Source organism: Pongo pygmaeus, chromosome 1 (assembly GCF_028885625.2).
Source record: "Pongo pygmaeus isolate AG05252 chromosome 1, NHGRI_mPonPyg2-v2.0_pri, whole genome shotgun sequence".
Lineage (NCBI taxonomy): Eukaryota > Metazoa > Chordata > Mammalia > Primates > Hominidae > Pongo > Pongo pygmaeus.
In genome coordinates, this window is record NC_072373.2 from 179,870,987 (window position 1) to 179,896,129 (window position 25,143).

Genomic DNA, 25,143 nt, shown 5'->3' on the forward strand with positions numbered 1-25,143 from the left:
ACTGCTACTGCTGTAGTTGTTCTGGCCTGGGAACACAGCCCAGCAGCCTTGACAGTCTCTGGGTGTGTGACCTACCACTCCTCTCCCTCCCCCTGACCTGGAGTCACCTGAGCTGCTCCTGCTTCGGTCTAGAATCCCTCCTCAGCAGACTTCGTATTTTTCAGGTGCCTAAGCACCTGAAATCCCTCCTCCCCAGAGCCACCCCAGCTGCTGCCTCCATGGGTTCTTTGGCCCAGGGAGACAACACAGCTACTGCATGTGTGCCTGAAAACAGCTCTGTGACCACTCATCACAGGCTTCAAACCCACCACTACATGTACCTGAGGCTTACCCCAGCAGCTAGGCTACTGCATGCCGCCAGCCCTGGCTGCCACAGTTTTATGTGTATTAAGTAGGTGATCTTGCCCCTTGGCTCCTGCCCCTACCACTGTGCTTGCAATCACAGATGGCCCTGCAGCTGACCACATATACACAGATAGTCTAATTCCTGTCACCTAACCCTAGCTGGTCCCTGCAATTGGGCATAAGCAAGCTTCCAGCCCTGACCATCCCACATGTGCTCTTACAGTCTTGCTCATCTCCTGTTTCTGTCTCCAGCACTTACCCCAGTGCATGAGGCTACATCTGGATCTGCTGCCAGAGGCATGTCTGCAGCCAGCCTCTACACCAGAGGATGTGCATTTCACTGGCTCTGGCCTTCATTGTTGCTAGCCATGGCCCTTTGTTGCTGGACACAGAGGCACAGCAGAGGACTCCAGTAGCCCTTGCAGCCTCTGCAGACCTCCCACAAATTTTGCCACCATGGATCACACAGGTGCCAATGTCACAGACTCTTAACTAAGCTGACAAGACTCAGTGTCCCCCCTAGACCTCAAGTCACCACACACACACACCACTTGGTATCTTGTGCCCTTAGACCCAGTGCCACAGCATGCCCCAGAGTGCCTCTCTCCTTCCCTACTCTCTCTCCACACCCACAGGTGAAGGTCTCTCTTACTGATGGTGGCAGCCCATAAAGTCTGGAAGAGGTAACTTTTTCATCAAATGCACAGACACCTTTGCAAGAATACAAGGATCATAAGGAATTTGGGAAAGATGATACCACCAAAGGAACACAATAAACTCTAGTAACTGACCGTAAAGAATTAGAGATACACGAATTGCCTGACAAATAGTTTAAAATAAGTTCACCTTCAGCCTGGGCAAATAATGAGACCCTGTCTATACAAAATTATATAAAAATTAGCTGGATGTAGTGGCACGTACTGCAACTTCCATCTCCCATGTTCAAGCGATTCTCCTGCCTCAGCCTTCCAAGTAGCTGGGATTACAGGCGTCTGCCACTGCACCAGGCTAATTTTTGTGTTTTTAGTAGAGATGGGGTTTCATCATGTTGGCCAGGCTGGTCTTGAACTCCTGACCTTAAGTGATCTGCCTGTCTCGGCCTCTGAAAGTGCTGGGATTACGGGCATGAGCCACCATGCCTGGCTGACATACCTAGTTTTTAACATAGTGCCTTGACATAATAGGTAGTTGGTGAATGTTGCTGAAAGGAACATCTATTTCAATTATAAGCTTGCTTTAATGCCAGTTACGAGTTCTAAATGTTTACCTTAAATGGTTTAGTTATCATCTCCTCCAGGAAGTTTTTCCTGATTCCTACCCCCTATGATTTAGGTCCTGTCTTCTGAATTTACATGTCATAGCACTAATCACTCTATGTACAATATATGGTGCTCCTTAAGAGAGGATATACTGTATCTTTCACACAGGTCCAAACAGTGTAGCGCTTAACAGTGATTTGTAAATGTTTGTTAAATGTTAAAGGTAATAAATGAATGCAATAAACATAATCACTAATTTTTTAGCTGTTTTTAAAATTATGAATAAATACCTTTTCTGGATTTAAAGAATTTTAGGGCAGCCATGACAGATACCAAGAGATTATCTATTCTCATCAGCAAACATTAATGAAAAAAGTTTGTTTATCTTATTTTTTAGAAAAAGCTTTTTCTAACCTGTTAGATGGCTGATAAGAAAATATGAAGAGACTGGGAGTTCCTTATACATAATTAAGTAGTTCATTCTTGCAGATATTTCAATAATTCATATTTGAAATATACTTTTTTCAACAAAATTGGCTTTTTAGATACCTCCCTTTGAAGATGTTGTGGTTATAGGATTTTGTTTTCTGGGATTTTAAGAGGTTTGGGGATTCTCTACTTTGTGAAGGGAAAACAAATAATGGAGACACATGGAGAATATTAAAATCACTGTCTTAATATGAAGTAAGGTCCTGTTGTTATAGAAGGAGCTAATTTATTGAACAGGATTTGGAGAAAGAGGATAGATGTGGGACAGTAAAGTAAAAGGGGTAAGTATAGAAAGAAGTATATATAGAACATTACCTTTTTTCTCCTCTGTGTCTCCCCCCACTTGTTCTTAACCTGACGCCTCAAAGGAGGGGGTGAGTACTAGGCAAGATTAAGCAAAGATTGAGATGATAGCTTACCTGATAGAGGATGTGAGAAGATTTGTCATACTCATCCTTTGTTTCTCTTCAGTTGCCTGTGAACCTGGCTAGGCACTGTAAAAGAACATGTGGTATATCTTGTAAATCTTGAGCCTTTACCTGTTTAAGACTAAGCCTCAAATTTAAAGGCAACTTCATTCTCCAGATATTTGACTACCTGAAACTCAGCGGGAACTCAAGCACTGTTGTCCTAGTAAATGTGTTGTTTTGTGGAGGAGGTTCTTTCACTGCTCTAAAATGAGAAGGCATTGTGGATTTTTAAGCTGTTGACTACCTTAAACCAGGAGGAGATCTTAGATCTACGAACAACCATTAAGGGAGGAGAACCAGTGTTTCCGTGAGAAATAGAGTTAAGATAGCAGGTAAATGCTTAAGGGAAGGACCATTTATTTATTCATCCAACAAATGTATCTTCATTATCTTGTCTATTCAAAGCATTAGAAAGATTGTCTTAAAGTTGAGAGGGAAAATATGATTATGATTCTCTGCATTAATGCTTGGGTATGCCCGAGGAGGAAATGCTGACATTTGACACTAAGTCAAATGAGAAATGTCTTGACTTCCTCATTTGGAACTCTTAGAATCACTAGATCAGCAGTTTTAAAAAGTGTTTCACGGGGTCCTGAGATCCTCTGGGTATACCCCAGGTGTCAACAGATACAAGGAAGAAAAGGCCAACTCCAAGAGCATTAAGCTCCCCATTGACCTCTCCCTGTATCAACCAGAGTAGTCCTACTTTTATGTATTGTAATATTTTGTTTGGGCCTAGGGGAGGGAGGTAACCCTTTGAAAATAAGTTAGAAAACCGCCGATGACAGATTTTTAAGATCCTTCCAGCTTTAAAATCTATGATTCAACAACTGTCTGACCTCTGACATTCCCTCTAGCTAAATTTTTATGAGTCTTTTTTTTTAAGCCAGGGTCTCTGTCACTCAGGCTAGAGTGCAGTGGTGCAAACAAGGCTCACTGCAGCCTTGACCTCGTAGGCTCAAGTGATCCTCCTGCCTCAGCCTCCCAAGTAACTAGGACCAGCGGCACACCATCATGCCAGACTTTTTTCTTTTTTCTTTTTTTTTTTTATGTAGAGATGAGATCTGGCCATGTTGCCCCAGCTAATTATGAGTCTTATATTTTGTTTCTATTAATGCTTTTCTGGCAAAATATTTATGTTATATTAGGTTATTCTACATAGACTGAAGGATCAATTAGTTTCCCCATTTTATAACTGAAGTACATAGTGCCACATTTTAAAAGATAGAAATTTTATTTACTAAGTAATATTTATAGACTTTATTTATTGAACATAGGACAGACAAGCATGTAGCCAGATATCTTGCTTGGACCGTCTTTATACCTAAGGCATGAATATTCAGCAGTACTTACAGCCCAGTCCAAAAGTTTTACATCTCAGTATTTCAGAATCACATTCTAACCTAGAGAATAACAGCCTAGTTCGTTGAAGCAGATGTTTTTAATACCTTTTCAATTGATGTTGCTGAAAACAAAATAAACAGAGCATATTCATCAGTGCTCAGCAGATAGTAAATTCTTAGTAATTTTTACTGAATTAAAACATTATTATTACAATTCATATGTAAAACATTATTATTACATCTCATCTTCAGTTTACAAAGAACTTTCATATATAGTGTATTTCATGTTGTCCATAACAATGTGAGGATAATGTACCATATTTCATGAAGAGAAACCTGAGAACCACTGCAGTAAGGAAGTGGAAAGTTTGAAAATGCTACCATTGCTTCTACCTGCCAAATATAAATTAGTGTGAGCTTTTTGAGAGACTCATAACTTACTTTTCTCTGACTTCTCCAGTTGTACTCATTTTCTCATTTGTTTTGCACTTACTTGTATACTATATGCTGGAGAAAAAAACAGACAAAAATCTCTGTCTTTAGTTTGTAAGCGTTCTTCATTTCCCGAAGGTTGGAGACCTTCGGTCTACAGGTATCGCAGAAAGTTTAGAAAGTATGTAAGCCTTAAAAGGAAAAAATAGTAAGCTTTACTCTAGCAAATGAGTTTATTTGATAAAAATTTTATAATGCTTATGTCCTGTTGTTATTATTATAACTTATTCTTAGAATTTGATAGGCCAAAATCAATATGAAACTAATCAGGACTTTCCTTAAATAGCAAAGCACCGATGTTCATATGGTTAGTGATAGCGATGGAGATGACTTTGAAGATGCTACAGAATTTGGGGTGGATGATGGAGAAGTATTTGGCATGGCGTCATCTGCCTTGAGAAAATCTCCAATGAGTGAGTATTAATAGCTCTTTGGGTCCAGCAATAGAATTCTTTCTTCTAGTACACAAACTTATGAAGAACATTAAATTTTAACATCTCTTACTGACCTCCAGGTTTGAGGAGATAAGATAATAGAGAGTAGGCATTCTTCATTAGAACCAGAGCCTTTTGAATTTAGATTTTATTAAACTCAGAAATTCTCAGTGCATTAGGAAAAATTCATTAAAAACGCAAGGTAGTGTAACTTTTGTTTTACATGTATAATTAATTATGACTGTCTCTCTTTAAACCTAGAGGCTGATTAACAAACAGGTGTACTTTCTGTGACTGATACTTGTTTCCCCACATCTTATTAGAGATATCAGTTTTAAGAGTAATAATGTTACTTTTCTATTCAACGGTACCCATCTTTGGAAGGAAAAAAGTAAACTAAATGTACCATCTCTTTCACTTCCACTTACAAGATGCGTACTATAGCATAACAAGACATGCTACGTGCAGAATGACCACTAAAATAATAATGGCCTATTTACTTTGCGAAATTAGAGAACTCCTGTGGGCAGAAATAGATGTGATGTTTACATAAAATTGGTTATTTTCCCAATTAATGAAGTCTTTAAAATAATATCAGACCCATTTAATATAATTTAGTCACAAGATGTCTATTTCAAGAAAACATTGAAATCCTAAATGACAACTGGGCACATATTTTAAATGCTTAGCAGGATTGTGTCCGTTGGTTTTTCAAAATTTATGAGCTTGGAATATTTTAAGGTTCTTTTTGATTCTGGTTTGATGAGATCTAATATATGTTGAGTTAAACTATCCCCTCAGATATATCACAGAAGCTAAAATTTAATTTTATTTCCTCTTTATTGATTAAATATATTTCTTATATGTGGGATTAGATGTTATGTGGTTTGTTTTTTGTGTCTATTTGTTTTGTTTTTTTTGTTTTTGTTTTTTCTTTTGTTTGTTTTTTAGTGCCAGAAAACGCAGAAAATGAAGGAGATGCCTTATTACAATTTACAGCAGAGTTTTCTTCAAGGTAGGGTTAGGACATTAACTATTTAAAATTGATGCTGTTTTATGCTACTGTGATTTTTCTTGGGCAATTTTAATTATAGACTGTTTAAAATTTCTCCTTAAAGTATTCAAAGGATATACTTGTTAATTTATGTAGTCCTAATAGTGAAACACATAAATAACTAGTAAACCATTTATGCCACTTTAGAGATAGATTCAACTTATTTCTGTATGTTTATGGACGTTCAATAAATGGATCCTAGTTTAATATTTTTATTATATTCCCAAAGGACTAGGATATAGGATAATAATTTTTAGTATATCTTAGGACAGTCAAATGGAAAATCCTTTAAAATAATATTAAATTTAAAAATACTTTAAACATTTTAAATCCAAGTGAATTTTTTCCTTTAATTTTTTCTTTTGGAATTGTTTTACATTTCTTCCTTAAGTGTCAAATATAAAATGTTTTATATGCATTTGAGAGTCTGCTGAGGTGTTCAAATATAAAGAGAATTAATGTTTAATCCTCAATTTCATGTAAATGATATTGTTTTAGTGATGTTTTCTGTTGAAATATAATATGGAAACTTTTAAAAGAAACAGTTTTTTCCCTCTATTGGAATTCTGGAATAAATGAACTAAAGTGGGAAAATAAGGCTAATGTAACTAGGAAAATCATATAAAAGTGAGTAACCAAGAGTTTCTTCTTATAAATGGCATGGTTTTATAGCACTTATTAAATTCATTTGCTAAGTGTACTTAAAATTCCAGTATTTTAGTATATCAGTATAGGCCAAGAAGAATTCTGAAAACCAATAAAGCTCATTTCCAAGCTTTTAAAGAAATGTTTTTATTTTTAGTATGCACTAGACATTAGCCCCAACATTTACTTAAAAGTCATTGATTAGACTTGTGAAATTTGAAGTGAATTTGAAATGTATTTTAATTAATAGAGTCAATTTTTCCTATAGATATGGTGATTGCCATCCTGTATTTTTTATTGGCTCATTAGAAGCTGCTTTTCAAGAGGCCTTCTATGTGAAAGCCCGAGATGTAAGTACAGTTTGACCTTTTCTGATTAAAAAGTGCATCCCACAGGTTTACCACTAGGGCTGAGGCAATGCTTAAATGTTTTCTGTTTTTGTTTTTGTTTTTTTCCAAAAACATGGAACTCTTCATGAATTTGTATGTCATCATTGTGCATGGGCCATGCTAATCATCTCTGCATAAGTCCAATTTTAGTATATGTGCTGCTGAAGCAAGCACCGTTTTCTGTTTTCATTTTGAGGTTGGAGACTTCATTTGTTTCTGGTTCATCTACTAACCTAGTCTTCACCAAGATACCCATTTCACAAAGGACATTAATGTAATAGGGGTACTGCTGGCTCTTGCAGAAGGCCTTGTGAAGCACTGAAATTGGTTTTTTTTTTAATGGGAGAAAAGGTGGATGTGCTTAGAAGGGACCAGGCTACGTATTTGTATTCTTTTCAGTTACGCAAATGACTGGTTCTTGATAGATTTGTTCTTTAGTCTTTTCCCAAAATGATTATTCTATGTAGTGATATATATCTAACAACTGCAATATTTTTCCCCAAAAGTCACTTTGGGCCCCTGCCCACCCCCCAAAAAAGATTTTAAACATAGAAATGGACTTTGTGATCTTGAAGTCTATATATAATAAGAAGCCCATAACAAGAATTTAGAAGATAAATTTTGAGCAAGAAGATTCTAATCACTATTTGTATGTTGTCACAGCAGTCAAGACATCAGTAATCTGGCTCCTGCCTATCTATGTAGCTTCAGCTCTTCCCATTCCCTGCCTCACACTTAATAAATAAATCTAGCAATAGTGTACCATTTGTATTTCCCCATAATCTTACTCTTTCTTCGTGCTTCCCCACTGCTAGAAATGCCTTTCATTCTGCTCTTTACCTGGATGACTCCTCCTCCTCCTCTGAAACTTACCTTTTCCAGCTCCTCCTCTTCTCTCACATTGGCAGCACCTACCCCTTTAGCACTTCCCAGTGAAAAACCCTCTGCTTATCTCTTATTGTTACACTTAACACAGTGTTTATAATTATCCATTCTACATATGTCTTCCCAGGAGTTTTGATTTTCTTTTGGCAGGGACTATCCTGTATGTCCCTGTACTTAGTAAAAATTCAGTAAATGTTTAATAAATCAAGGAATAAAGAAAGGGAAGAAGGAAGGAATAGTGTGTACATGGAGTAGAGGGGAAAGCTATTGGAATTAAAGAGAGCAAGGAGTTTGAGAACAGTGTGCAAGGATGCCTCTGAGATTTCTATTTTCTAGATTATGTTAAATTCTGATACAAAGAAAAATTCATTTAAAAATAAATTTTAAAAATCAAATTCCAAGATGATTAATCAAATTAGAGCTATAATTGACAGTCTAATGAATTTAGAGTAAGAAACTTCTTTACCCTAAGAATAGCAGAATAGCCCTTTTAAAAGCTGTTTTAAGCAATTATGTTTCAACTGTCAAATCTATATAAAAATGGCTATTTTTAAAGAAATGCATGTTTATGGCAATATATGTTTATGGTGTTCATAAGTATAGGTTTATGGAAAGTACTGGGCTGGACGTGATGGCTCATGCCTGTAATCCAGCACTTTGGGAAGCCACGGCAAGTGGATCACTTGAGCTCAGGAGTTCAAGATCAGCCTGAGCAACCTGGTGAAACCCCGTCTTTACAAAAAATCATACAAAAATTAGCCAGGCGTGGTGACCCATGCCTCTAGTCCCAGCTACTTGGGGGGCTGAGGCAGGAGGATTGCTTGAGCCCAGGAGGTGGAGGCTGCAGTGAGCCGAGATCATGCCACTGCACTCCAGCCTGGATAACAGGTGATATTCTTTCTCGGAAGGAAAAAGGAAAATACTGAAAAGCAAAGAGAAAATATTCTAACACAGATTAACTGTTAACTTTGTTATGCTCTTTGCATATTATGGTATGTTTAGTTGAGCATATATATGGATTTTTAGTATAAAATTTAGTCATGTTATAATCCTGTAATAACAGCTTTTTTTACCTTTTAATATTATATGATCACTTTCTTAATTATAACTTCTTTTATAGTATTTTAACTTTTATTATAAAAAATTATTTAAATTTTAATACAGAAAAAGTACTATAGTACAATAAATAGCCAAATCCCCTATACCTACCTTTAATAATTAGGAAAATTTTGCCATATTTGTATCTTCCATATATAGGCATCTCAAAGTCTTAATGGAGTTTTAAGGCTTAATGACTTAAAAGGATTAACTGCTACAGATTGACAAAAGAGCAGCATTTGAAATTTATTTATATTTTTATACTTATTTGGATTTGTGATTTTGATGAATAAATTTTTATGATAAATTTTTGTTTCAGTTCCTCTGATTAAAAATGACGAATGTTGACTGGAACAGAAAATAAATTAAAAATTTATTCAAAATTCACAAAAACAAACAAGTATAAAATAAATATAAATAATTAAAACCAAATAATTTTTTAATAGTTTAAAATTATTTAAGTTATTGAAACTTAAACTGCACAGAAACATTTAGGGTATCCTGTATATTTATTATTTTTTGCTAAGCCATTTCAAAATAAATTATAGATGTCATACTTTACCCCTAAAAACTTCAACATGCATTTTCCAAAAATAATGATATTCTCCTACGTAATCACAATGCCATTTTCACATATAACAAAATTAACAATAATTCTCTAATATTATCTACTATCCAGTGCATATACAGACTTCACCAGTCATCCCCAGAATTTCTTTTCTGCTGTTTTTTTGGAACCACAATCCACTCAAGGATCAGAAATTATATTTGAGTATTAGATATCTTAAATACCTTTTAAGCAAGCACCATCTCTCCCCATTTTTTCCCCCTTGGCATTTGCTTTGTGAAGAAATCAGACCGGATGATTTGTAGATGGTTCCAAATTCTGGATTTGTGTGATTGTTTCCTTGTGATATTATTTTTCTGATTTCCTGAAAAATGGATATTAGGTCTAAAAGCTTTGTTAGATTTAGGTGAAATGCTTTGTAAAAGAATGCTTTGTAAAATAATACTGAATATTTTATTTTAACAGGATTTTTAATGTTTATGGAGTCTTTCATTGTATGGCTATGTTGTTATATTTAAACAATCACTTATTAGACATAAATATGTTTGAAAGAATATCTAATTATAGTTTTAAAATAATGTATTTTTCAACTTATTCTTTGATAATAGTGCATTTCTCTGCTTACCAGTAGTTGAAGTAACCAGAAAATGTCACAGCCTTTTGTAACTTAAACTGTAGCTCCCAAAACAGGTATAGATATTTTTAAAAACCCATTTCCAAAGCTTCTGTAAGATACACTATGTATACCTCACACATTTTAGCTTTAAATGCAGATAACTTACACTTAAAAATACAGTATATCGTAGACAAAAGAACTTTTACTAAGTGTCTTGTACAGTAAATTGGCATTTGGATTTATTCAGACTGATAATCCCCTGAGGAATATAAGCTCTTGTTTATTAACTCCTGGATATTTCTAATGAAACAATTGATTGTTTGCTTTTCTTAGTGTCTAGGTGTTTTAGCAGATGAAAAATTATTGGTTCATGTAATTAAATATTTTGCTTCATATTCGATTTGTAACCAAAATCCACTGACCTCCCTGGACTGATAAAAATGTCTTTATCTTTATTCCTTTGTCCAGTGCTTTTTTCTTTCCTCATTTCTCTTTTCCAAGTTACAGATCAACAATTTATGTACAGTTTATTACATTTCTATAAACTTAAGTTTAACTCCATGAGAGATAAATTATTCAAAATTAAATCTAAACAGGTTCATTTATTGAAGTCATCAAGCAGATTGTATACATCTTCTTTTAATTGTGTAAGTATAGTAATTGTAATGTTACTTCAGAATTCTATGATGCTCTGTGGTTTATAAAACATGTTCCTCTACATATCTCGTTTGAACTCCACACCCAAACCGTGAAATAGGGATATATAATCCTCATATTCCCATTTTAGAGATGAGAAAGTCCAGAAAAGCTACATGACTTGCCTACAACACACTGACAGTAAGTAGTAGGGACCAAATAAGAACTCACATGTTCCATGACAGGTAAATATGGTTTACACTATCCTACCACACTTGAGTTTTCATTGCTAACTGCTGTACTGCAGGATTTAATGATCAAACTTCATCTCTCCTTTTCATATTTCACGCTTGAGAGTTAACAGATTTTGCTCAAGATTATTTTTTAAAACTTTTGAATGAATCATTTTTCAGAAAACAGTTTGCTCATGTTCAAACATTTTAAGGCAAATGTGACGGATACTGTGGCACTCTTACTAAATTTTCTTCATCTTAAATATCACATGTTTAATTTAAACTGTGGGAGGCACATTAATTTTACCAGGGCAACAGATGAGCCTCAAACACCAGCATTCTTCACTTGAAGTGAGAAATTGAGTTCCAAGAGTAAATAAAAACAAGATTGAAGGTTTAAATCCTCTGCTAGGCTTTTTGAACTTATATACTCATTAAATGTTTATTGGAATGGTGGGATTACAAAGGATTTGGGGAGCTTCATCAACTGGTATATAGTTAATCACTAAGTAAAACACTACATTTGATAAAGTGTTTCTCACGATGCCACATTCAATCCATCTTAATGAAAACTGCTTCAAACTGATTTCATTTGAGAGCACTTGGTGGTGAGAGTACTCGTAGTTCTTTTTGCCTTTTTTCTTGAGGAATTTACAGTACTGTACGAAGCAGACCTTCCAACTTTGGTGAAGTAGTTATTCTAAGTTTTCATGTTTCTTTTAAGTATATCGTGACAAAGTATTGACTTCTGATAATATACTGATCAGTTTTATGTCTTCCTTCCTTGCCCTTAACTATGAAGGACACTCATCCAGTTGAGGGCTATAAATGTTTATCACATGCTCTCTAAGGATCTGGGAAATAGAGGTTTCCTGCTTTTGCTCAGTCTAATGAGGTAAATGAAACAATATAAACAGATCCATATAGTATAATATACCATAGAAGCAAAGAGAAGAGGTACCTTCAACTACCTTAGAAGTTCAGGGGAAAGATTTTTCTTTTCTTTTCTTTTTTCTTTTCTTTTCTTTTCTTTTCTTTTCTTTTCTTTTCTTTTCTTTTCCAGATGGAGTATCACTCTGTCACTCAGTTTGGAGTGCAGTGGCGCCATCTCGGCTCACTGCAAACTCCGTCTCCTGAGTTCAAGCGATTCTCCTGCCTCAGCCTCCTGAGTAGCTGGGACTACAGGTGCATGCCACCACGCCCTGCTAATTTTTGTGTTTTTAGTAGAGATGGGGTTTCACCATGTTGGCCAGACTGGTCTTGAACTCCTGACCTCAGGTGATCCACCCACCTCAGCCTCCCAGAGTGCTGCGATTACAGGCATGAGCTACCGCACCCAGCCTAGGGGGAAGATTTCTAGAGGACATACCTCTGACCTGAATCTTAAATGATGAGAAAAACTTAGGCAAATAACAGAATTCTAAACAGAATGAAGAACAAAAGTAAAGGCAATGCAAGATTAAAGTGAGGAAACGACAACCAGTTTGGTATTACTGGAGCAAAAAAATGCAGGACAGAGTTGCATTGCTAGGCATGATGCTGATAAAATCAGTGGGTGCCAAGGCATGAAGGGGCCTGTGATGCCCTGGCATTAGCTGACATTTAAAATCTGTTTTTAGGCTGGGCATGGTGACTTACACCTGTAATCCCAACACTTTGAGGGGCCAAGGTGGGAGGATCGTTTGATCCCAGGAGTTCTAGACCAGACTGGGCAACATGGTGAGATCACCATCTCTACAAAAAAAAAAAAGAAAAATGAACAAACAAAAACAATTAGCCAGGTGTGGTGGCATGTGCCTGTGGTCCCAGTTACTCAAGAGGCTGAATCAGGAGCATCACTTGAGCCCACAAAAGGTCTAGCATGTAGTGAGCCATGTTCGTGCCACTGCACTCCAGCCTGGGCAACAGAACAAGACCCTATCCTGGTGCAGGGGCGGTGGGGGGGCGGTGCGGAGATGAGTCTTTTTTTTCCTTGGAGCCTCCCCACCTCTCATGCCTACTGTCCCTGAATTCTCTTCTTCTACACCACCAAAAGTACCCTAGAGAATCATTAGATGTTTATAGTAACGAAAAATCAACAGGAATAAAAATCTCAATGGCAGGGCTTATCTCCCATGTGAAGGATTGTTCCTTTCCCAAGCATCCCTTTGGGAGTCTGAGCTTTGATATTAGTAATTTCATTACAGCTCCAAAGAGCTGACTTTACACCAGTGCTTTTTCCAAATATTATACATAAATTAAGGGAATCAGTACTCAATTGCTGATTTCCCACTTAGTAGCTCTGTGGCCCTAAACAAGTAATGAGCCTATGTCTAATATGGAAAAAACATGATGATGATAGTATTTACTTTATACAGATTGTTTTGAGACTTAAGTGGGATGCTACCCATAAATGCACCCAGCACTGTGGATAAGATAGATGGTGCCATTTAGCAGTTTTGGACACATTTGAGAAATGTTTGTAAAATAACAAAACTGATTTTCTCATTCAATTATGAACTAGTTCTAGGAACGGTTTCAGAAAGGAATTTTGAGAACTCCATGAGCATTTCTGCCACTAAAATTAGTAGTTCACGTTTAACAGTGCTCTTAGTTATCAAATTTTATTATATATTTTTTAATCAGCCCATTTTAAAGTCATGCTATTTCTACTGCTTTATGTTGAAAGAAATCTAAATGCCATCATTGATCATTGTCTTTTAAGAAAAATAAGTTCTACACAAATTTGAGGCCACAGCTGTAGTTGGTAAGTTTCTAGCTCACCACACAATATCCAGAAAACCAGGCAAACAAACTTCTTTGTGCTTTGGAAAATATGCCCAGTCTGCTTATCTTGTCTGTGTTATTTTTTCCATTTAAATTCCTTAAAGTCAGGAAAATGTCTTTTATAGTAATTTTGTATGACAGCTGGGACAGCATCCTGCACATGTGTGAAATAAGACTTAGAATGCTAATTTTTTTTTTAGGAAAATATATTTGAATTATACAAATAATGCATTTGCTGTAAGAGAATGAAAATACAGATGCATTTTAAGTAGAAACTGACACCACATAATTCCAAACCTGAAAATAACCACTATTTATTAAATGCTTTTACTTTCTAAATGTGATTTTTAAAAAAATCTATAAACATGTATATCAGTCAAAAAGCTGATATAGTTTATATAAATACAACCATACCAAACCTGCTGTTCTGTAATTAGATGTTTCTACTAAATAGTATATTTGTTAGTACCACTTAGAATTTGCCTTTAATTCTCCAATTATCAGATCTGCCTAATTAAAATTGCAAAAATCTTTAGTGTCCATATTAAAATTATTTCTTAAATTAGTTCAAAACTTACTAGTTTAGAAATACATTGCCATTTGGCCAGGCGCAGTGGCTCACGCCTGTAATCCCAGCACTTTGGGAGGCCGAGGTGGGTGGATCACAAGATCAAGAGATCGAGATCATCCTGGCTAACACGGTGATACCCCGTCTCTATTAAAAATATAAAAAATTAGCCGGGCGTGGTGGCGGGTGCCCGTAGTCCAGCTACTCGGGAGACTGAGGCAGGAGAATGGCGTGAACCCGGGAAGCAGAGCTTGCAGTGAGCCGAGATCATGCCACTGCACTCCAGCCTGGGCGACAGAGCGAGACCCTGTCTCAAAAAAAAAAGAAAAAGAAAAAAGAGTTAATACAACTCTATATGCTTAAACACAGCTTGTTTTTATAATACATAGTATTCTACTTAGAAATCTGTTTGTCAGACAATATTTGATGGTATTAAAAAGCTACTGAACATGTATACCCATAAATCATTGTAATTCTTATGATTTTCAGTAAGAATGCATTATTAATATATTTTTAATAAAAAATTATTAATTTATCTTCAAGTCTTTACTGCTATAGTCTGTCACCTTTTGGAATGTGGAAGTAGATATAAGTAGGCTATGGGTTCTTGTTCTCTTCCTCAGTGTCCTAAAAGTGGGAGAGAGGAGTACACTTGACATTCGCACTCCTTTTGTCATGCTTGTTTAACAGGCCTATTGCTGACTAGGAGTAGTGTTACCCCTCCCCATAGAGAATAGTAAAGGGTTAGAAAAATCCTTCCTGCACTTTTAAGAGACTACTATACCAAAGTCCTTAGTACTGTGTCTAAATGTTTACCTGGAAAACCAATGAGAGTTGGCCTGACACTGCCTACTTCCTTGCCTACCCAGTCCCTCTTCCAGCCTCCCCAAAGAGTATGCCTGCTTCTCTATAATTTGCTGTAAGAGCCAATCATTTCAGCTTCTCATGTCCTTATTCATAAAAACTTTAGCCACATGGTGGCCTTCCTCAAATATATTGTATTACCTGAGTATTACAGTCTAAGCAATGAAAACTGATAAAGATCTATACCCAATGAACATCTGTCAGCTTATTTTGAGAGTTTGATTTTACTTTAGGCTTTTCTTTTTTTAGACAGAGTCTCACCCCGTTGCCCAGGATGGAGTGTAGTGGCACAATTTCAGCTCACTGCAACCTCTGCCTCCCAGTTTCAAGCAATTCTCCCTCAGGCTCCCAAGTAGCTGGGATTACAGGTTCACCCCACCACACCCAGCTAATTTTTTGTATTTTTAGTAGAGATGGGATTTCGCCATGTTGGCCAGGCTGGTCTTGAGCTCCTGAGCTCAGATGATCCAACTGCCTCGGCCTCCCAAAGTGCTGAGATTACAGGCGTGAGCCACTGCACCTAGGGAAGGCGTTGTTTTTTTTTTGTTTTTAACCCTCTGACTTCCATATGACAGTGCTGCCTATGCAAGATTCAGATATCTGTGTCCTCAAGATTTCAGAATGCTATCCCAATATCTGCTTCAGAAAGGGAGAGGAAAAAGACACCATCCTGGCATCTCCTCATCTTCAGTAGCTGTTTCTTTTTGGAACCTCTCCAATTTGGTTGATGCCTGTTGGTCTCTGAAATCATATTCAGGAGCTAAACAGGGCTAAGTTTTGTGATTCTTTTCACAATGCAACCTGCACTCTGGTGTTTTACTCTTTAAAGATAACTAGCTTGGAGTTCTTTGAACAGATGGGGCCATTGACATTGCTGGGCCTTTCCCAAACTTTTCCTTTGTTTTTTGTCTTTTTTACTCTTCTTTTTCTCACTGTCACGTATATTGAAAATTCCGCTTCAGGCCAGGCACAGTGGCTCACGCCTGTAATCTCAGCACTTTGGGAGGCCAAAGCGGGCAGATCACCTGAGGTCAGGAGTTCAAGGCCAGCCTGACCAACATGGTGAAACCCCATCTCTACTAAAAATACAAAAATTAGCCGGGCATGGTGGCAGGTGCCTGCAATCTCAGCTACTCAGGAGGCTGAGGCAGGAGAATCGCTTGAACCCAGGAGGCAGAGTTTGCAGTGAGCTGAGATGGCGCCATCAGCCTGGGCAACAGAACAAGACTCTGTCTCAAAAAAAAAAAGAGAAAAATTCAGCTTCAGTCACAGAGAAGTCACTCTCTCCTACTTTTACTCTGGTTTGTTTGTTTCTACTTACAGTATTGATGTCCTACTTTTAAAATTCAGCTCAAGTATCACCTTCGCAGGCCAGGTGTGTGATCCTAGCACTTTGGGAGGCCAGGTCAGGAGGATCACTTGAGCCCAGGAGTTCGAGACCAGCTTGGGCAACATAGTGAGACCCCATCTCTATTAAAAACAATTTTTTTTAAAGTATCATCTTCATAAAGAAGCAGCCAATCTGATGTTCATGCCTAGACCCCAGGACTTCCTCTATTACTACTCATTACTACTGATTTGCCAGCCTTACTTCCTCACTACTCCCATCTAGAAAAGAGTTTTAACAGACTTGTGACCTTCAGAACTGTATGCCCCCCAAGCACAAAAAAGTGTAGTGACTTTCCCAAGGTCACATAGCTGGGCAATGGCAAAGCAGGAATTTGAACCCCGATAGTGTGGCTGCCTACTCTCCTGCTTCTGTTCTCATATTGCACTTATCTTGAGTCATGATTGTATGCTCTGTGGTACCTGTGAACATCCATATACAAGAATAGCATTGTAGAAGTTGGCAAGTACTGGAATGATCCAAATTAGATGCTGGATTTAAAACAATAAATAAAACAGCTACAAAGGACATGTGGGAGTACTTGGGGGAAATTTGAATATGGACTGTGTATTAGATGATATTGTAACAATATTAAATGTCTTAGGTGTGATATAAATATGATGATTATGTAAGGGAATGTATTATTCTCAAGACAGATTTCTTTAGGGTAGAAGGGTCATGGTATCTGCAAACATTCAGATGTTTCAGGGAAGTATTAAAAGAATGATAAAGCAAATATGGCAAAATGCTAATGATTGGTAAATCTAGGTGAAGAATAAATAGGTGTTTATTGTATCATTGTATCCATTGTTTGTATCAATGAGCCATCTCCAAACTTAAAAACAAAAAGTGATAGCGATAATGATTCTGATTACTATGGTGATGAGGAGGGAAAAGGAGAACAGAAATGGGAAGGAGAGAAAGCAAGTCAGGTCCAATTTACACAAGGAAATTATTTTATACTATAATTTTAACACTGAAAAAAACTATGAACTACATTGTACCGTTCCCAGAAATTGTCATATCAACTTTAAAAGCATTGAACATGCAGATTATGGATATTCTGGTACTGAAAATACAACCCTTTCTTTTTAGTTCATCAGCAAATATTTCCTTAGTATCTGCTCTCTGCCTGGCTTATTTTGAGACACAGCGCATTTCTTCCAGCTCTAATATTCTATGGTTCTGTGACACTAAGAGTCTAAATACAATAGCTACTGTAGCTTAAGGCCAAGTCACATTGGTTGCTGTCAGCTGGGCATTTCTTAAGCATCAACTTAGTACCTTAGCTCCTGGATTTGAATGTGAAGATTAGTGAGGCACTGAACTCAGAGACACAATAAGCATCCCAGACACTATTGCCAGTAGGAAAAATGAAGGAGCTGCTTAATCTTTAATACATTTTCATGGCCATTATTTCTCTTGAAATTGCTTTCAAAACCCTTTATTTTGCATGGATAGTTCAGGAATCTTCATCCTAACAGCTACCTTTCATTCAGCACCTACTATGGGCCAGGCCTTGTAAATAGGTACTTAACCTACATTATCTGAGATGCTTACAACAACCCATTTGCCCCATGGTCACACAGCTGCTAAATGGCAGAACTTGATTTAGAACAGAGCTCTCTGTTACTTTAAAGCTTGGAGACTTCTTTTGCACTGTGTTACTAAAACTTAGATTACAGAGAGGGAATCAGGAGAATGTAGCTTGGTTGTTTGCCTTTGTGGTCCGCTAGACTTAGACCCTCTCTGCCAAATTAGAAAGGACAAATAAAATATATTCTTTTTAATGCCCCAATATTATCATTTGTTAGATGGTACTACAATTAAACGTTTGCCTCCGCACATTCTTTCCCACAACTTTTTGAGGGTAAGGAAACTGTTTCATTCATCTTTATAGTCTCAATCCCTAATACATAGGTACTCTTTAAATGTTATTGAACTAAATTGTTAATGGGCCAAAGGAAAAACTGGTTATAGTAATAGAAATCAAAACATTTTCTTACTCGTTTTCTGTGGTACTGCTTTTCTTCTCAAAAGCAATTTTCTGATTAGTTTGCCATTTCAACTCTTCCAAATTGGTTGATATGCTTAACCCAGTTCTCACTCTTTTGGCCTGTGCTTAATTGAGCTCAGTAAGATAATCAGAAATCTGAGTCTGGAGTCCATTTATCTGTGACTGTAATTTAATCAGATTTATATAGCCTAAATTTACTAGCACTTCCATACTATTGAGTCTTTATATTTTGCTTATTTATTGTTATAAAAGCAGCAGAAAATTTTCTGTTGAAAGCTTATGTCAGAGAAAAGATTATTTTAAAATTATTAGTTTTCCTTTTGAAAGCTACTTTGGGGTACCCACAGCCTGAAGATCCTCTTGTGATACTCTTTTTATCATCTTCTTTCTCACATTCATTCTAGAGCTTAAAGTGGGAATTTTTTTTTTAAGTGTGTTTTCCTGGCATCTCATGTTTAACAGTGTCAGGGGTTTGTGTCCCTGGAACGAAAACTGTTTCTCCAGAGTCTTTTTTCTCTCAGCTTCCAGTGAAAAGAGGGGCGAGGCGAGCCAGTCGCTTACCACAAAGCAGTGCCACCACAAAGGAAAGATTAAGGGTTTAGAGAGAGGTCAATGTGGGTTTTTCTCTAACTAAACACTTTCCTAAAGTTTCCTTGTGGAAAAATAATGAAGTCATCTCGGAGTTTTTAAAGAATTTTTATTTCTTTTTCACCGTCTGCATTCGCTTGTCTTCTCAGCATGGATGTTTAATCTTCCTAGGCTTTGTGAATTGGCCCAAATGAATAAGTGGTGAGCTGTCTCTCTAGGAGCTAGAGGCTTATTCTAAGGGCCTAATCACTGAGTAAACACATCTTTGCCCTCCCTCTCACAACTGCGATATAATAGTCGAGATTCTAGCACAGTAACCTGGATATTGCAGGGACCAGTGCTTTGAAATGCAGAATGGTTGATCCTCCAAAACAGACAGTGCCTGATCTTCGCCTGCCTCTTTCTTCTTTTTTAAATTAAATATTGCCAAAGAGATGCCGTTTTATTGCTTGATATTGTGCATTAGTGCCCTGGATTTCCAAGTTTAGTTTCAGTCAACACTGTCGGCTGCACTTATAGGGAACTCTGCATGTTGGGTTTCTTAGTAGCCTCTTCGGCACATGTGTGTTTGGTTTGGAAGAGCATTTAAATTAAATCAGTGAGATAGCAATGTAAATCACTAATCTCTTTCCCAAAGTCTAAATGTTCCATTGCAGTGTTCTTGAGAGAAGTAGGCATTTTAAAGATTTAGCCATTGCCATTGTTTAGTTAGAAATATGCTGATTTAAAAGTGGACAGCTCTCTTGTTCCCAGTGTCTCATTAAATGTAGTTGCTGAGATACGATCAAGCTGAATTAGAGGTTGACATCCCTCTGTCTATTCAGTTAGAGAGCTCCTAAGAAGAGCTCTGAATTTGTTAATGGTGCCAGGTTCACGTTACTTTCCCTAAAGCATCAGAATTCTTGATTCATTTACTAAAACTGATTTTGCATTGCCATTGCTATTGGGTATCTTTTTTGCCAAGGGGCTGTGGCTTGTATCAGTGTTCTTGTTTCTTTCATCAAACAGGCTGGGACCCATGCTAGTTTAAAGGTGCAAAGAAGACTGAAAGAGACCTCTCTTGAGAAATTTAGTCTAGAGGGGAAACTGGTAAACAGTTATAATACTAATGGAAGGAGACAGAGGCCCAGGAAAGGAAGCTCTTAACTCTGCCTGAGGGAATCACGGAAGGTTTCATAGAGGCATTTGTTTTGAGCCTTATAGGATGAGTAGGAATTTACTAGATAAGTATCTCTCTAACAATGTATCTGATTACAAACTTCCTAGAAGCCTGATACTGTTCTCTGCAGACATCAACATAGATGAAGAAACCCCGAGTCTTTCTTGTTCACCATTTTATTGCCACTGCTTCCTGCTGAGCCTGACACAAAGAGTATTTCAACAAATGCTTGTTGAATGAATGAATAAATGAATTAACACATAGAAGCAGGGTGGGATCAGCTGAGCTACTTATACCCAGGAGTCCTGCCCTTATTCCCATTACAAGCTGTCTCTGAGTCTCAGTCCAAAGCAGTCTGGCATCTTCATGTTGTATGAGTGCTCCCATAAGCCTTGACTACAGTGTGGTTGATTTCCCTGCTACCACTGTAGTATCAGAGAAAAAACACTTACTTGGACTTGGAGTTAGACAATCTGGGAGCCAATCCTCGTTGTATTACTTACTAAGTAGCTGTGACATTTGGGACAAGTCCGCTTTCTAAACCTCAGTTTCCTCATATGCTAATGGGGTTAAGGATGCTATTTTAAAGATTTATTCTGGAAATTAAAGTAGATAATGGTTGTGAAATTAACAGTGTCTCCTATTCGTAATAGATGCTTTTAGAATCTTAATCTACCTAACTGTGGCTACCCTCATCTATTACGAAATTTACCTTTGAAAAAAATAATTTTAATGATGATTACTATTACTATTATTTGGATTCTTTATCTAGATAATTCCTAACACCAGATTTCATTAGCCTTTCATCAGCATGAGCCTTATATTTTTCTGTAAGTTTCCTTCTTTTGTTCAGAATCCCACACAGCAAATTTTCATTTGCTGTCATCACATTCTTATTTAACATGAAGGGAAAGATACTAAGCTTCCTTGAAATTTTCCTTTGACAGAATTTCAAAGATTGGTTTGTATGTTGTCTTTACCATAAAATTTTATCTTTCCTTTCCCTGGTAATTGTGAGTATTGTTAAACTCAGCTCTTCTTTGAGGTAGTACCAAGAAGTTAGTCAACAATTTAAGCTCTTTAATCATTATAGTCATTGTTGGTAAAGCTAACATGTCGCAAACCATCAATGGCTACTTATAGCCATTGTTTTTATTATACCTATTACCTTGTTCAGTTTCAGTTTTTAGTTTTAATTATTGCATTGAGTATCCAACTATGACAGAAGACACATTTAAGAGACCAAATGTCATTTATTGAAAGCAACTTTTATTATGGCAAAAGGGAAAGAATAATTTTCTGTATGAAAAGCCACAGTGGACATTTTCTGAAATATAAACTAGAAAGAATGCATGTGAACTGAATATTTTTCCATCTTCAAATGGCAATTATATGTTACATGCTGATAAATAAGGGCTTTATATGAGAATACATTAAGGACTTTAAAATTATCTATAGAACAAAAAGAAAACTTCATTTCAGACCTTTTCCTTTCAAATGGAAGAGACTATCCATTGTTCAGATTAAAACCATAAAAAATATGTAAGAGGAATTTTGTCATTCTGTTTTAAAGGATATTTTTTCTCTGTAGTGTTGAACGGTTCAAAGTTAATATTTCTCTTTACATATATCTATTAAATGAAAAGAACAGTAAATCCATTTCCTTTAAGCAAAATACAATTCCTTTGCAACTTCATTTGAGATAGGCTTGCACATGTCAACAGAAATCTGCAATAGCAGTCTGCAACATTAGATATAATCATCCCAGCCTTTTTAAAGTATAAGGAGTAAAATTTTTTGATATTTTAGATGCTTTAGGAACTCCAAAATGTAAAGTACTCTTTTAGGGAATAGCATTTAATTTTTGTCTTTGCTGTTCATATAGACTAATTATGCCTCTCTAAAATTTAAGAAATCTTACATTAGTGGATATTTTAATTGATCAGATTTTTCTCCTCTTTTCAGAGAAAGCTTCTTGCTATCTACCTCCACCATGATGAAAGTGTGTTAACCAACGTGTTCTGCTCACAAATGCTTTGTGCTGAATCCATTGTTTCTTATCTGAGTCAAAATTTTATAACCTGGGCTTGGGATCTGACAAAGGACTCCAACAGAGCAAGGTAATACTGTTGTTCACAAGTTGTAAGTTGGGCTTCTATTAAAAAAAAAAATCATTGTGTTTGTCATCATCATAAACATTTTTCATCCTCAGCATTAAACTCTCTACCATTGCATTTCATTAGACAAAAGCTGCTCGTTGCAGCTAACGCATGCAGTTATTTGCAATTGTGAAAATATACCTTAACTTATAAAAACTTTTTAAATTCAAGAATAACCTGAAAACAAAAATACATTTCTCATCTTATTTTTGCAGTGCAACAGACATTTCTAATATGTTTTTGAACTTTTAGAGAAACCTGATGTTTTTAATGATGTTCAGAAAAGGCAAAACAAGTCTAATATATAATCTTAGTAGTGAGTTTATTTTTTAATAACTTCGTGAAGAAGGCAGGACTTTCTGCACAAGTCCAGTGGAGTTGGTAATAGCTTAACTCTAGCATATGCTAATTGATGTAATCGCTTTATTGCACACATTCTTTTGCACACAGCCAACAATACATCCATATTCTCAATAGGGAAAAAAAATTCCTTTCCTAGTTGTCAGGATGAGTTTACTTAGTTTGTTAATCATAGTATCTGCAAGTGATTAACAATTCTTCATATTTTGCCTATTTCAGTTTCCCATCTGAAATATATTTCATCATGTTTAATTACACATGTGGTCGTAACATCCCATGATGCTACTTTGGGTGTGTTAACACAATCATAATCGCAGGCTGCTGGTTTATGAACAGGGAGATTAAATTAATTCATTTCAAGGCAAGCATATTTTAGTTACCCAATTCAAACCATTATAGAACAATTAGAAACCATCTGATTTCTCTTTTTGTTATTTTATGGCTCACTGAATTTTTGGTCATCATTCAGACTTTGTTTTATTTAATCTGAATCAGAAAAGAACATGATTCTTTCCTTAAATGTGAGGCAAAATAATGTTGAAGCTATTTCATAATCTAATACTTCATTTCTTTAAGCAAATGGTTAGGAAATTTCATGAGATGACTTCGTTTTGCCTTGGAAATGTTCCCTGTTATACATAAGTAAAGAATCTTTAGCACCTGTATTTGTTTAAATTAAATCAGGTTATTATTCACACTCAGTTAAAGGTGATGAAAAGCAGTGCCAAAAACAGATAAAAATGCCACATCGAAGGTCTTTCATGAGGCAAAATACAGAGACTGGAGACTTGGCTAAATCTTTCGCCATTCACTGGCAGTAAGGAATCTCCTCCTTTCCTTTTATCCACAACTTGATGGAGAAGGAAACACTATTTCTAAACCATCTGTAGTGGCTAAGTTCAGTGGGCTACCTGCTGTTATTTTGTTCTATCCTCCATTTAATTCCTTAGTTCCTTTTATTTTACAATGACAAAAAATTGCAGTGTAGTTTCTTTTGAAAAACAGTGTTTGAGGGTTTTTTTTTTATGATGGCAATCAACAGCCATGTAATTGCTTTGTTATGTTTTACTAAAGAAGTCTGTTAAGTAGCACAACTTTGATACACTAGTAATAAGAGTTTGCAGGTTACAGAGACACCTGTGGTGACCAAAGCGACAGAAGCTGCTTATTAGAAAGAGCCAGTACAGCTGTGTCCTATTAACTCCTTATGACACTTTTTTAAAAACACTAAATAAAGGTGTTGTTTAAGGCTTTAGAGCTATTTCTCAATGAACTGCAGGACTGACTATTAAGTATGATAGGATATTTCAATCTACATTTTGAGTTAAGCAACTGTCATGAAAATTTGTAAAAGGCAATATTAAAGACTGAAAATAGGAACATCTAGGAATTCAATTTAATAAACATTTATAGGAACCACAAATGGGGCAATAGGGGAATGGAATGATTTCTATAATTTAAGATACTTGGCATCCTTATTCAAAATATATTAATAGTTCTGTCCATATTACAAATTTAAAAGGTATTATATTTCTCTATATTAAAGTAACAAAAGATAATTACTGGGTACTGAGTTTAATACCTGGTTGATGAAATAATCTGTAAAACAAACACCCATGACACCAATTTACCCATGTAACAAACCTTCACATGTACCCTCCAAACATAAAAGTTTTTTTAAAATGTCAAAACATTAAAAAGCAAGTAATAAAAGTAACAAATAAAATTACATAGCTACTTTTGATCCATCGTTATTACTGTTAAGGCAAATGGGAAGATACACATTTTATAAACACAAGGTGAAAATTCATTAGAATGACATACTCCCAAAAAGGAGATTGACTTTGACATATGAAACTGTTAAGATAATTAATTAGGCTGGTTTATTGCTTAAAAAAAGGGCTTAACTTAACCACAATTTTCTTGCCACCTATCATATCACAGATTCATCTAAATAAAATTGTCTAATTGAGTTTCCTACTGTATTATCTTTCTTGGATTTTTACACCACATTTATCCAGAGGTGTTTATCATGAAAACTGATTGCATCACTCATTAGATGCTTTTAACTTTGAGTAACAAAACCTCAAGCTTTCACTCTCAATTCAGTAGACGACTGCTTGCACTAATATTTATTGATCCATGCGGTACATGTCAAAGGGTGTTATGACATCATTTGCATATTATTAGCAAGCTGAAATGGGGGCATATTAATATATGGAAATACAGAAGAGATTTCTAGGCATCACAAGTAAGATTGTTGTTGTGGGCTTCCTTTTAACTGTTATTTCTTTATGATAGATGTAAGTTTGGAAATAA

General features: G+C 36.1%; 1 protein-coding gene and 1 non-coding gene across 2 annotated transcripts in view; one reads left to right on the plus strand and one right to left on the minus strand.

Annotated features, from left to right (window-relative positions):
- The window catches only part of FAF1 (Fas associated factor 1), a 534,220-nt gene that overhangs the window by 379,805 nt on the left and 129,272 nt on the right, over nt 1-25,143 (plus strand). The window contains exons 10-13 of the mRNA XM_054488490.2: nt 4,685-4,811; nt 5,784-5,847; nt 6,800-6,881; nt 22,271-22,425. Coding sequence (XP_054344465.1) covers nt 4,685-4,811; nt 5,784-5,847; nt 6,800-6,881; nt 22,271-22,425 — 428 coding nt within the window. The remainder of the gene's footprint in view (nt 1-4,684; nt 4,812-5,783; nt 5,848-6,799; nt 6,882-22,270; nt 22,426-25,143) is intronic.
- Nucleotides 6,988-7,094, minus strand: LOC129023057 (U6 spliceosomal RNA). The gene has a single exon (XR_008496653.1). It is a non-coding gene; the product is annotated as a U6 spliceosomal RNA (small nuclear RNA).